Below are 14,953 nucleotides of genomic sequence, written 5' to 3' on the forward strand. Positions count from 1 at the left end.
AAACCACTCCAGGCTGTGCTTATGGTGGCTCTGGTTCATCCCCACCCTTTCTGCCAGTAGCTGATTTACCAAGGTGAAAAACAGCTTTGAAGCCATTCATTTAGTTCATCCCAGAGGGCCCTAATCATGTGCCTAGTTTGCCTATGGCTTATAATCCTACCTGATTCGGACTTCCAAAACATGAAAATTCTTCAAAGTTTGGACATGATTTTTTCCCAAAATTATTAAGTTAGCAGCACCCTTGAATTCAGCAAACTAACTTTTAGGGCCCTGTTTACTAAGCCGTGCTAGAGGTGCGTTAGTGTTTTTAGCGAATATTCCTATGGGCTCCTACACAGCACGTGCAAATTTTGTGCATGCTTTAAAAATGATAGCGCACCTTATTAAACAGTACCCTAAGTATCAAGCCACACTATTACAAGTTTCCTCCAAACAACTATTGTTGACTGCAGTGGGATGCTACCGTATGACTTTCATGGAATGTTTACTGGGGGGAAAAAACATGCTATATTGTCATTCCTTCTAGTATGAGACAGCTTTTGAGATTTCAGTTTTGAATATCTGTTCATTTCTTTCTTCAGAATAAGGAAAACAACATGTTCAAAGACCTACTGAAGGCCAATGCAGAAAAGGCGGTGAAGCTGGAGGTGTACAATATAAAAACAATGAAAGTGCGAGAACTGGAAGTTATCCCCAGTAACATGTGGGGAGGGCAAGGGCTCTTGGGAGCCAGCGTGCGCTTTTGCAGTTTTGAAGGAGCCAGCGAACATGTGTGGCATGTCCTGGTAAGCAGGAGGAATACCATCTTAATCTATACTGCTAATTTATCATATCTGCATAAAACCAATTGATGAAGGGCCACACATAATGGCACTATTTTTTTTTTTTGTTACATTTGTACCCCGCGCTTTCCCACTCATGGCAGGCTCAATGCGGCTTACATGGGGCAATGGAGGGTTAAGTGACTTGCCCAGAGTCACAAGGAGCTGCCTGTGCCTGAAGTGGGAATCGAACTCAGTTCCCCAGGACCCAAGTCCACCACCCTAACCACTAGGCTACTCCTCCACTAGCAACATTCCATGTAGAAGCCTGCCCTTGCAGCCGTGCAGGCTTCTGTTTCTGTGAGTCTGACGTCCTGCACGTACGTGCAGGACGTCAGACTCACAGAAGCAGAAGCCTGCGCGGCCGCATTGCTGGTCTGCAAGGGGAGGTTTCTACATGGAATGTTGCTAGTGGAATAGCAACATTAACATTCCATGTAGAATCTCCACTAGTAGCAACATTCCATGTAGAATCTCCAATAGGGAAAGGGAACTGGGACTTGATATGCTGCCTTTCTGTGGGGTTTACATAGTATATACAGGCACTTATTTGTACCTGGGGCAATGGAGGGTTAAGTGACTTGCCCAGAGTCACAAGGAGCTGCCTGTGCCTGAAGTGGGAATCGAACTCAGTTCCTCGGTTCCCCAGGACCAAAGTCCACCACCCTAACCACTAGGCCGCTCCTCCACTCCTCTGCTATTACTGTTTAACATCTCTATAGCAGTGCTGCACAGATACCACCTACTACGTGCAGTCTTGAAATTGTGGAAATAAAATAAGAGACAGTCCCTATTCCATGGAGCTTGCTGTTTACTTGAGATACATAACCAAGTGATTACTATAAAATTATTTTTCTTATTACATATTTAACTTGGTAGGCTCTCAGTCTTGGGGAGTCAGGCATTTTGGATTTAAAAGTAATCTCGGAAGTCGGTAACTGGCACTCAATGGCTACGCATTTATTTTTTGATTAATGGTAAAAGGTGACAGGTGAGGACATTTTTCATTTTGCATATTTTTAAATGAACTAAATGGGCTTAGGTCCCAAATGACCCAAAATGCCATTAATTGTTGATATTATAGCCTATGGGGCAGGAAAAGAGTATTTGGTTTTCCTTGGCCATTGTGAATGTAAGCCCCCTAGTCCCATGAGCTGACTCTCTCCTACATGTACCTGCATAGGATCTGAATGCGTCACTGGTGGCCTGCGACGTTACCTCAGACAGAGTGTTCATGTAAAGAGAAGGGAAAAAAGCTTCATTAACAAACTAACCTTGTTTCAAGTTCCAAAAAAACTTGAGAGGAAAAATAAGTGATCGTCTTGCGTGGAAACGGTGGGCTCCTCCTGCTCCTTCTTCTTTCTCCTTCAGCATAGGGTGATGAATGATCAGCTGCAGTGGAACCTACTGCCTACTACTAAAATCAGAACAAAAGGAGAGAAAACTACCTCCTTATCCAAAAGTGTGTGCAACTTGTCACTCAGGATGTGTTCCTGAAAAAAAAAAAAAACTTTCTTACTTTAAGAATCTGAATACTGTTTTGGTCTAACTGTTTCTTTAAAATTATTAGTACATGTTAAATACTATCTGACTATTTCAGACTTTGTTTCACCTCACTAACTACCTGATGTCTTCTTGTTGACTCTTTTCAAAAATATTATTTGCTTCACACACACAGTAGCAATCACCAAGAAAAGACTGAATGGCTTTCAACCACAATATAGCTGTTGTAGTATCCACTACACTTCAAGTCCCCAGTGACAATGAAGCTACCGAAGGGGAAAAAAAAACCCTCCTCCACCTCGGAATTTTCAGAAATTCAAACACACTCTGAATTACACCTGAAACTGAGACATATCTCAACCCTTTCACAGTTCAGATTTATTTCTGTATGAAATTTAGATTAACTTCAATAACTCTTCCCTATAGAATAACACAATTAAAATAAATGCTCCTCAAGCTGTACACACTTTGCAGGGTTCTCACAGAACTTGTATTTATTTTAATTCTCTTCTCTTCCCTTTAAATTCTCACAACTTTTCAGTTAGATGAAAAATCACTACTAGGTAATTTTGATAATTATCAGAATAAATTTTCACTTTACACTTTAATTTAGAGCAGTACGTCCTCTCACCAAAGGGTCACAAAAAGGTTAAAGTCTATCCAAAACACATTCACACTTTAGCTCCAACTCACCAAACTTCTTCATATATTAGTCAAACAAATTATTTATCTCTTCAACTTACACTTTAACCTCTCAGACACCCACCCTGCCTCTTTTAAACCCCCAATGGGAAACACAATTTAAAGCATTTTGCATATAAATTTCTTCAAAGAAGGTCACAGCATCACTTTGGGACCTCTGTGCAGGGCCACAGAGAGACTGAGCCAGGCCACACCCCCCCCCCCCCCCCCCATTCGACCCCCTTCATAAAAAGAAAAATCTCGGCAGCGCAGCACCTTCTGTGTGAAAGTGGCAGATCGCCTCGGGCGGGCTTTCCCTCAGTGTCCCGCCCTCACGGAAATAGGAAGTTACATTAGAGGAGGGCGGGACACAGTGATGGAAGGCCCGCCCAAGGCGATCTGCCGCTTTCACACAGAAGGCACTGCGCTGCCGATTTCGAGATTTTTTTTTTTTTTTTAAATGCAGGGAACCGGGTGGCAGACAGAAGGGAGCAGAGGGTTAGGCGGGTGGAGCCTGGGGACTGCGGTGCCGGCGGCCTGGAAACAGGAGAGGGCGAGAGACCCCGTCGCCGGGCCCTTCTTGGAGTCCCGGGCCCGGACAATTTTGCCCCCCTCTGCTCCCCCCCCCCCCCCCTTCTCAGTGGCCCTGCCACTGGGCATCTAAATCCTTACGGTTATAACCATACACAAACATCAAAATATTTTTAAACAATTTATCTTATATACTGGTCTCAGTGCATTTGTGGGCTGTTTCTGAGCACCCTCCACCCCCCGCATGCCTGAAATGAGCCTCCCCCTTCAGGTAAACAAAATAATATTTAACTGCAGGTTACATGAAGCTCACTGGAGATCAGACCAATGTTATTTGGGAGTGGAGGCTAGAAACTTGGAGCTGAGCGCACGTCTACTAGCGCTATAGAAATGATAAGTAGTAGTAGTCAAAGTAGAAGCCTGTGAATATCTATCCTTCTGGTTAGCAGAAGGACAGATACACCACTTAAGGAGCCCATTGGACTCTAGGACACAGCCCATGGTAGCTCTAAGGGCTTCTTCATGGGCATGTATCTTGTGCTGCTGCCTTGAGGATGTGTTTACTGGCATCTTTATTGATTGCGTACCTTACCTGACTTAACCTATGTCTTCAGTCTCTGCTCTGAGGATCATGTGTTCATTCCCCAGTAAGCCTGACAGCCAGACAGAGTGGACATGTCATTTAACCCTCCACTGCCTCAGGTACAAAACTTAACTTGTAAGCCCTCTGGGAACAAGAAAATAACTTCTGAGCAATTCTACCATACCATAATAGCAGTAACTTCCATGAGTCACACGAGGCCCTACCTAGGAAAAGGCAGCACCATAAACACCAGACAGTGGACTCTAGGGACCTGTTTACTAAACAGCGTTATAGGGGCGTTAACATTTTTAATGCGCGTTAACCATGTACGTACCTATGATATCCCTACAGAAAACCATGTCTCTTTTCACACATGCAGAACACAGATAGACCCTCACCAGTATAGAATAAGCAACTACAAATTAAAAATAGAAATATGTAGACTAGGGCTGCATTTCAACTAAACTTTTAATTGTGATTATTTGTGCGATTAAAGGTATGTTGTTACTCCCACCCACTGCAACTCCTTGTGACTGGACAATATTTTTTTTCCCACCACAGCTTCTTGTGACTCTGGGCAGTGGAGGGTTAAGTGACTTGCCCAGAGTCACAAGGAGCTGCAGTGGGGAAGAAAAAAATTAAATAGCACCTTTAATTGTGCAATTTACAAAGTTAATTGAAATGTAGCCCTAAAAAATTAAAGGCAATGAAAAGATAAGAAATACAAATTGAAAAATTACAAATTAAAGAATCTAAAATAGCTGCAGAATAGCTATAAACAGCCTCACAGTCTTTACAGACTACTTCAGAAAAGCAAGCCTAATGTAGACAAAAATTAAACTAAACCCCAAACCTGTATATAAGGCAACACCAGAAAAAGAGAAACAGTGATGCATTTCCTCTCTGTACTGTGCAAAATATAAAGACAGTAGACATAAATTTCAACAACTGATATATTCTAATCACTGCATTACAAATCGACAACTAAAATAAAAAATGGAAACTAAGACAATTCCTTTTTTCAGTTAGCTTTCAGAAGCCAAAACCACATTCCTCAGGACATGGACAGTGTTATGGTGTCCTGTCGTGGCCTGAGGATGGAGGTTTTGGTCTGTGACAATTAGCCAAAAATGTATTAAAATTAGTTCAATAAAAAGATATCACCTTATTTCTATTTTCAATTTATATTTATGAATATTTATTAACACAGTGACCACACTACCTTATCCTAAATTAAAAGTAAAATTCTTTTTTCTACCTTTGTTTTCTGGCCATTTACTGTTTCTAATTGTGTTGGTCCCAATCTCTGGTTTCTGCTTTCCTTGCCATCTCTTAACTCTCTTACAGAATTTCCTGATCATTTGCCATTTTTCTCATTCTTCTTTTTCCTTTCAGCTTTCTTCAATTTATTTGCTGCCTCTTTCCAGATTTAATTCTTTCTAAATTATCCAGCCTTCAAATTCCCTCTTTGTACTGTGTTTACCTACAGCCTTTTCAACTCTTTCCCTCACACTGTCTCTCCTATTCTGCTTCCTCTTATTTCCCAGTCTCACTCTCTAGCCTCTGTCATTCTCCCTTCCATATAGCATCCGCCCTCTCTTTTTCTGCCCTCTTCCATCCAGCGTTCTGCCCCCTCTCTCCATTTCTACCCCCCCCCCCCCCCGACATCCAGACCAGCAGCAGCAGTGGCAAAACAAGTTAAAAGACATTATATACTGCCCCAGAACAGGAAGTGATGTCAGAGGGGGCGGAACCAGCAGTCACACATATACAGAGTTGTCCCTGTGATGGCTTTTAACTTGTTTTGCCACTGCTGCTATGGTCTAAAAAGAAGCAGCAAGAGAAACAGCGGAAGGGCTGGCAGTGGGAAGCAGGTGGGGAAAGTGCGGTTGACCTGCTGCATTGCAATCCAGAACTGCTGTCTTGCCGGCTAAAGAAAGGTTCGCAGCCATTCATCTTAGAGGGAACATTGATATACAAGACTCAGTTTCAGGGAGTTAGACAGAAATGATCTTGTTTGAGGAGTGCATAAGTAGGTATCGGAGTGTCTCCACAAACAGGTTTAGTGCCTCCAGCTGTAGTGTTGAAGGGGAAGCCTGAGCCCCTGATTGGTACGTTATTTCCAGTATACCCCAACGCTGAAAATAATTTGACAGCCCTACTAACCTATAAATGTACTCATTCTGCTGCTCCCCAGTATCTCTCCACACTCGTCCTTCCCTACACCCCTTCCCGTGCACTCCGCTCCATGGATAAATCCTTCTTATCTGTTCCCTTCTCCACTACTGCCAACTCCAGACTTCGCGCCTTCTGTCTCGCTGCACCTTACGCCTGGAATAAACTTTCTGAGCCCCTACGTCGTGCCCCATCCTTGGCCACCTTTAAATCTAGACTGAAAGCCCACCTCTTTAACATTGCTTTTGACTCGTAACCACTTGTAACCACTCGCCTCCACCTACCCTCCTCTCTTCCTTCCCGTTCACATTAATTGATTTGATTTGCTTACTTTATTTATTTTTTGTCTATTAGATTGTAAGCTCTTTGAGCAGGGACTGTCTTTCTTCTATGTTTGTGCAGCACTGCGTATGCCTTGTAGCGCTATAGAAATGCTAAATAGTAGTAGTAGTAGTGTGTCCCCAGAGTGAGAGAGCTCCTTCCTCTTAGGATTTTCTTCTCTAACTAGGAAAATCCTACCTTTGTCTAATCTTGGTTCTTCAGAAAGTGATCAGGGAATCCACAGTTACCTGCTTTATTTTTTTTTTATTGAAAAAAAACTCAACATTAACTACTCCAATCTATGTATGTGGTACCAGCCTGAGAGAAAAGTACCTAAAAGAAGCTGAAAATATTGAATACATCACTCACTTGCAGATTGCTGTTCAAACTTAATACTGTGTGAACACCAGTCTGCAAGTGAGTGATTTATTCAAATCCAGGTGTTTAACCCCAAGGACATACAAGTTTATCTTCCCCTGCCACAGGAATGGACTTGCACACCTAGCAAAACACCCCTTTTCAATGAGGTTATGGGGGTGGGGGGACTACATACATTCTAGAAGGAAAAGGGAAGATATGATAAAGATATTCAATGCATCAAGGGTATTAATAATGCACAAGAAGTAAACATTTTCCATTCTAAAGTTAATTTTAGAACAGTGGGTTATATGTGCCTCCAAGGGGAAACTGAGGACCAGCATGAAGACATTTTTTTCACAGATAGGATGATGGCTGCCCAGAACACCCTCTCAGAGGCAGTGGGAGACAGTAAAGCAGCAGCAGACTTCAAGAGTGAATGGGATTACCACAGATGATCCTTTAGTTGCAAAAAAGAAGTTTGATGAATTATTGAAAACATGACCTAGTGGTATGTGTTCAAAGTGCTCTATACAAATAATTCAACGAGATTTGCCAGAATGAATGATAGTTGAGTAATATGAAAAGTTAAGAGGTACTCGTATAACTGAGTCTATTTGACAGGTAAGACAGGACAACCTAGGAGACCAGCTGTTTGGGCAGCAGCCATGCTAGTATTTGGTAACTATTTAGATTATTTCAAAACCTTCTGGTTTAGACTTGGGAGAGGTTCCTGATACAAACAGAGCTGGGGAGTTTTGCATGCTTATCTGCTTAAGAGTACAAAGGGGAAAGGCAAGAATGATATTTTACAAGCAATCTTGCTCTATGGCTGGCAGCTGGTATATACAGCAGCTAACAACCTAGTTGTTTATTTTATTCCACTATATGTTTACTTTTTTTGTAATGTCTTTCTTTTTCTGCTCAAGTATGGGGAATTTGAACACACATCTGACCAAAAGGAAAGAAAACCAGAGAGCAAGATAGAGCAGGCTGTGTGGACCACTTGGTTCTTATATGTCATTTACTTTGTTACTATGTAGGCCATTTACTGATGGTTAGTACTTGCTATCTACTACAAGGCCTGTTTCATTTCCATGAGCCTTGTAGCAGATAGCTTGCACTAGCCTTTAATAAATGTATTTATTTATTTATTGCATTTGTATCCCACATTATCCCACCTCTTTGCAGGCTCAATGTGGCTTACAATATATTGTGGATGGTGGAAATGAGAGGAGAGTTGACATTTAGTGTTACAGAAGTATTTTGGGTTGCATGGTAATGGAAGATATGATAAAGATATAATATGAGGCGCTTTTAATAATGCTTGCTAGATATATGTGGGGATTTCATATGTTTTACATTGTGGTATGTCTTGTCGAAAATACAAATAATTCAATGAATCCCCTTATATTTTTGTACTTGTCCAATTTTGCTTTTATGGGAATAATACCAACTCTGCTTATATTTCACAGGATGTGGAAGCCACGTCTCCTGCTGCTCTTGCCGGTTTGCGACCCTACACAGACTATATTGTGGGATCGGATCAGATACTGCAGGAGGTACTGTGGGATCTGTTCTCCAGTCTTTTCACTATCTCTATAGTTGTGTGCCAAAAATTGGGCACCTCTGATCAAATGTAATGTTTCAATGAGTATCTAAATGAGCACATACTAATACCACTTCTGCCTGGTATAAAGTTAAACACAGCAAAAAAAAGAAAAGCACTGAGAGCCTCTAGGAATGGGATCGCAAGAAGATCTTAATATGAGACCCATCACGGGCTGTGTTTTGGCATCTATGCCTGCATCATGGGTCAGTCTTTACAATCCGCTTTGTAAATGAATACTATCCAATACTGGTGTGCAAACAATCACCGTTTGAAATCAATCGGAACTTAATTCCAACTGCAGCAGAAGATTGCTATTCAAGCGTGTTGCTGCAGCAAGCTGCTTCCAAACCGTGCCTTTGGTGCCTTTTTTACAAAGTTAAACACGACATGTTTCTGCAAATGTTCATCTATAATTTAAACTTTATTTGCAGTTTTTACAAATTCAAAATAAGAAAATAGTGAATGTAGCAGATGCAGAATTGTGTGCACCCTTTTAGTTAGTATTATGTAAAACTTAGTTTGGCAGAAGTAACATGCCCATAAGTCTTTCTGTTTTTGGTTTTAAAATGTTTCCCACCCTTCCTTACAGAATTCTTACTTAGAGCTCAGAAATATTCTTTGCATAATACAATTCTAGGTAATGTGAAGGTCATTCAAAAACATTCATCTTTTTTTTTTCCTTTAAGCACTACATGGTTGATTTTCAGGTACATTTCTGATCGTTATCTTGCTGAAATAACCAACCTCCTTTCAACTTCCGTTTCTTTGCTGACTGTGGGACATTAACTCTAAGATATGTTGATATTTGGTTGAATACATTCTTCCAGTTGAACAGTATTACCTATGCCACTGGCTGCCACACAACTCCAAAGCATAATAGAGCCAACCCAAGATACTCTTTTTTTTTTTTTTTTTCTTGAAAGGTATTTTGACATTTTTGGCTATAACCACACAATTTTCATTTCACCAGTCCAAAACATTTTGTTCCAAAAATGTTTCAGGCTTAGCAAGATTTTCTTTTGAATACTTTAGATGATGACTGTTGCGATAAGGTCGTAGGAAAGGTCTCCTGAAAATTCTGCCATGCAGATCATTGTTGTATAAGTAATGCTGTTCTATGCATCTTTGTTTAACTACTCCAGTATCAGCTATTCTCCGTGTCCACAGGATAATGTAGACACACCTGGAAGCCTTCTCCGCAGTCTTCCTACCTGGACGTGCTCTCCCTAGCTTCATAGTCAGATGCTTCAGCCAATAGCATGCATGGCTCCCCTTCCTGTCTCGTCTGTATAATCAGTCTCCTTGATTAAGTTCTGTCTTTTCTATGCTGTGCGGCAGCTGTTTGCTCTCTCTCAGGAAAGGAAACAGCTGTTAATCTCTTTACATTATGGAGCAGTGTTGTGCCGACCCTGTGGGCTTACATTCAAGAAGTGTTTTCCACTGTTCCAATGAGCTCTATAGCAATACCAACAAGACCCAGCGCCATTGTGACTAACCCTCAGGTGTCCTCTTTAACATTATTGCCTCAGGATGCTAACCTGAAAGTTCTTAAGGGAAATCTTGTAAACTGGATCAACAAACTAAACATTCTAAACAACCCCATTCTGCCTCCATGTTGCTATAATCCTCTCATGAGGGAACATGTGCATCTGCAGGAATACCTCTCAGAGTTGTGTCCAAGAGGTCTTGTGAGTCTACTCCATCGCCACTCTACACAGTCCAAATTGATGGCTCAGCTGCCACCTAAATACTTAAAAAAAAAAACTGGCAAAACTAAGCACCTACTTGAACAAGGGTGGGCAACTTTTATCTCTGTTACTTCATCCTCCGTTTGAGCCACTCACTTCCACATCGTTGCAATTTTTCATGTTGAAAAGCTAGTTGCTGTAACTTCAGCTCGATGCATCAGTGAGATCCAAGCATTGGTACATTATCTCTGTTACTTCATCCTCCGCTTCAGCCAATCGCTTCTGCGTCGTTGCAGTTCCTTATATTGAAAAGCTAGTTGCTATAACTTCAGCTCGATGCAACAGTGAGTTCCAAGCATTGGTACATTATCTCAGTTACATCATCCTCCGTTTCAGCCACTTGCTTCCGCATCATTGCAGTTCTTTATGTGGAAAAGCTAGTTGCTATAACTTCAGCTAGATGCATCAGTGAAATCCAAGCATTGGTACATTATTCTCCTTGTATAATGTTTTTTTCCACGAAGGTGGTACTACGCACTTATCCCAAGTTTTTACGTAAAGTGGTATCATTTTCAATCTTAACCGAGACATCGTACTTCCAGTGTTTTTTTTCAAAGCCTCGCTTACAACCAACAGAAGCAACACACTCCATACACTTGACTGTAGAAGAGCTCTAATTTTAATTTTTAATTTATATAGAACAAAACATTAGATGGTCTTCTCGGTTTTTGCTTTCCTTTCATTTGTGATTGGATTATTGGTATCCAGGAGCATTCTATCTTTGTGGACAGTAGAGTGTATTTCTTTCTGTTACCAGCATGTGGACATTCTGCCTCCAAGCAAAACTGGAGCACATTCTGTGTGTACCACAGCCTTTTCAACAGCTCATTTACGTGTATGCCCTAATTAGATATCTGTAAAGCTGCTACATGGTACACACATCATACTTTCTCTATGCATTACTGCGTGGACACTGCAGCCAGAAATGATGCAAAGTTTGGACAGACCATCCTCCAAAGTCTGTTCTCTTGACTGTGGTGTCCTCCTCCCTGGGTTTTCAATTTCTAGGCTTCAAAGCCTTTGGCATACATTTTTAGTGCAATCTTCATCTGGGGAGTCACTTGGAGGGGCATTTTCGATATGAAAGTCCAACTTTGGACGTTTTGCTAAAAACATCCAAAATTCATGTGGGGAATATAGCCATTTTCAAAACAGAAAAAAATCTTATTTTTTTTTCCCCAAAAATAGCTATTTGCTAGTTGTTTTTGTGCTCTTTGCATTTATCTTTTTGGTCCATTTTTGAGGAAAAAAAAGTCCAAGTGAAAAGCGCACAAAATCAAGCCATTGGGATGTAGGAGGAGCCAGCATTCTTAGTAGACTAGCCACACAGACATCCCAGGAGAGCAATAGGGTACTGCTCTGGACTTCAAATAAATGCTCCCAGGTACACATCTCATCATTGCTCCTTTATCTTGTCTTCTGAGCCCCCCAAAGCCATTACCCCAACTGTACACCACTACAATAGCCCTTATGGGGTGAAGGGGGCACCTATATGTGGGTACAGTGGTCTTCTGGTGAGTTTGGGAGGGCTCACAGTTTCCTCCATAAGTGTAACAGGTAGGCGGCGGTATGGGCCTGGGTCCACCTGTCTGCAGTGCACTGCACCCATACAACACTACTCCAGGGACCTGCATGCTGCTCTAATGGACATCTGCTCTATAACATCTGAGGCTGGCATAGAGGCTGGTAAGTGATGTTTTTAATCACACTTTTAGGAGGTGTGGGGGTGGGTTAGTGACCATGGGGGGGGGGGGGGATAAAGGGGAAGTAATCCGTGATTACTTCCAGTGGTCATCTGGTCATTTAGGGTACTTTTTTGTGGCTTATTCGTTTTTAAAACAGGTTTAGACCAATATGTCCAGTTTATAGCCCTGGATGTTTTTATTGTGTTCCATTATGGCAGAAAAATGTCCAAGTGTTAGGAACATCTAGATACCACCCTTAATACACCCCTGACATGCCCCCTTGTGATTTGAACACACTTCAAATCACAAGGGGGCATGTCAGGGGCGTATTTGAACACACTTTTTTTTTTTTTTTAATCTTTCTATTGAAATTTTTTTTCCATAATGTTTGTAACATGTAAATTAACCATAAAACAGAACAAAAAGGGGGAAAAAAGCATCCATTATAGTTGATATGAAAATAGAAAAACGTCTAAAAATTGATTTCAAAAATACCAATTTGGATGTTTTTGTGAGAAAACATCTAAATGCAGGTTGAAGCCACTTTTTGGACTTTTTTTCTGAATTGAAAATGAGCCCCCAAGTGTGTCTGCATTATCCTGTGGACATGGAGAAAATGAAGTAACTTACCTGTAACAAATGTTCTCCGTGGACATCAGGATAATGCAGGCATACCTTCCCACCTGCCATTCCCTCAAAAAAAAAAAAAAAAAAGACACAGTCATCATCACAGTACATTTGGATATGATACTGTTACACAACAATACATTTTCAGCTTATTTTTAGCCATCTGTTTTTTTATGAGATTTCTTCCGCGCTTGCTATTCATTGAACTGAGGAGACTGATTATGTATATGAGACGGCAAGAGAGCACATCCGGGCAGGCAGCCTATGGAGAAATCTAATAAGTATGTTCGCATTATCCTGATACCTGGGGAGAACACCTGTTACAGGTTCTGTCATATTTTTCTTGATGTTCTAGATCTTGCCTTGTCCTCAACAGTTCTGTGTAACTTCCATTTCTTAACAGTGTTTCTGACAGTTGAAACTGTTAGCTGTAAGCTTATTAGGATAATTTTTGTAGCCTTTCTCTTCTTTATATTTCAATAATTTTTATTGATGAACATCCAAGATACTTAGAAACATATATAGCTCGATAGGAAACATTGCATATGGCACACAATAAGCATATAGTTTATACCACATTAGTTCCTAAAAGTATTATCATCCAGAAGGTTTTTTCCCCTTTATTTCTCCCCACACCCTTCCAATTACTATAACACTTACAGTTACCAAGAGGAAGTAACCCAAAGAGCCTGTGTTCTGATGGCCCTCTGGTATCCCCCCCCAAGGATCTCACTATATCCTTTTTATTCCCACCCCTCTACCCTCCCTTTCCCATCAGACACTAGTTGTGGGTCAATAGGGCCACAGTCAAGGTTATTCTAACAGTCATATATTCAAGAGGGAGCTTTTCGCTTTGGGGGCCAAGGAGTCCAAAAGCGGGCCCCAACGTATACAAAAGTTTTTAAACTCCTTTATGTCACCTTCTTTTATCATCATACGTTCAGTTCGTAGACATTGTACCATCCGCATTCGCCAGCTCTGAAGAGATGGACCTCTCGAGGATAACCACTCTGCAAGAATGGACTTCTTGGCCAGCAAAATAACTCGTTCAACAAAGCTGGCAAAGCCTTTCGGCTTTGGGTTGTTTAAGCAGGGCTTTCCAAATAGCAAAAGCGGCGAACCGGACCACCGCGTTTTCCATAGAGCTGAGACTCCTGCAAGCAGGGCCTTCCAAAAGATTTGAATTTTTGGGCAAGCCCAAAACATATGGCCCAATGTTGCCCCTTCAGCCTGGCACTTGGGGCATCTCCCATCCGGAGAGGCCCCTGCATAAAATGCTCGTCTGGGTGGCATGTGCATCCGGAAAGCAAATCGGTATTGTAGTTCCCAGTGGTCCGCCAGGGAAGACACTCTATGCAGCGATAGCACATGTTCCTTAAATAAGCCCGGTAACACCTCTATCGATAAGTCCCTGCTCCAAGCCTCTGCATATTTGCCAAAATCCGGCTCAGAAATTGTGTCCCTAATGTGTCTGAGGTGGAATCTTAATGGGACTTTAACTTGTGATCCTAAAGTAAATGCCTCTGGCAGTTCTTCTTGAACATCCTCCGCCAACAATTCCCATGGCAGGCTTCTTATATAATGTAGTAACTGCCAGTAATGGAAATAGTCTTTGGGTTGGAGTAGGCCTCTTTTTTGTAATTCCTGAAACGATTGTAGTTTCCCTTCTTTGGTTAGAAGCTGTTGCAGGTAGATGATGTCACGGTCTTTCCATTGTTTAAAGATGTTGTACATCATTCCTGGGGGAAATTCAGGGTTCCCACACAATGGTAGCAGTGGAGTGATTTTTGGTGAGAAGTGGTGTAATCTGCATACCCAGTGCCATGCTTTCTGCGCCTGGGGCAGGATGTTGGATATAGTCAAGAGTGGAGAGGCTCCCCCACTCCCATGGAGGCAGCTACTAAAATGGATTGGTGCAAATAAGTTCAATTCCATAGTTGTTGCGGAGAAATCCCCAGAGTTGCGAAACCAGTCTGTTACATGTCTCATAGCACTGGCAATCGCCAAGTGTCGTACACTTTGTAAACCCAGCCCTCCATATTCTTTGGGGACATACAGTTTGTCTAGAGGGAATCTCGGTTTCTTCCCCCGCCACAGAAATTTCCTTAGCAATCCATTCAGTCGCCTTTCATCCTCATTAGTGAAGTGTAGGGGTAATGTTTGGAACATGTATGACCAGCATGGGATAACCATCATGTTGTAAAGCGCTATTCGTCCCAAAAGGGAAATAGGAAGACCCCGCCACTGCTCCAGTTTTCTAGCCGTATCCCCCATTAATTTTCGAATGTTCACTTCATATAGACAGCTTA

General features: G+C 41.7%; 1 protein-coding gene across 2 annotated transcripts in view; it reads left to right on the top strand.

Annotated features, from left to right (window-relative positions):
- Positions 1–14,953, top strand: part of GORASP1 (golgi reassembly stacking protein 1) — a 75,475-nt gene that overhangs the window by 16,839 nt on the left and 43,683 nt on the right. For both annotated transcript variants that reach the window (XM_030198084.1, XM_030198094.1), the window contains exons 3-4: positions 582–785; positions 8,448–8,534. In XM_030198084.1, coding sequence (XP_030053944.1) covers positions 582–785; positions 8,448–8,534 — 291 coding nt within the window. The remainder of the gene's footprint in view (positions 1–581; positions 786–8,447; positions 8,535–14,953) is intronic.

This window comes from Microcaecilia unicolor, chromosome 1, assembly GCF_901765095.1.
Source record: "Microcaecilia unicolor chromosome 1, aMicUni1.1, whole genome shotgun sequence".
NCBI lineage: Eukaryota > Metazoa > Chordata > Amphibia > Gymnophiona > Siphonopidae > Microcaecilia > Microcaecilia unicolor.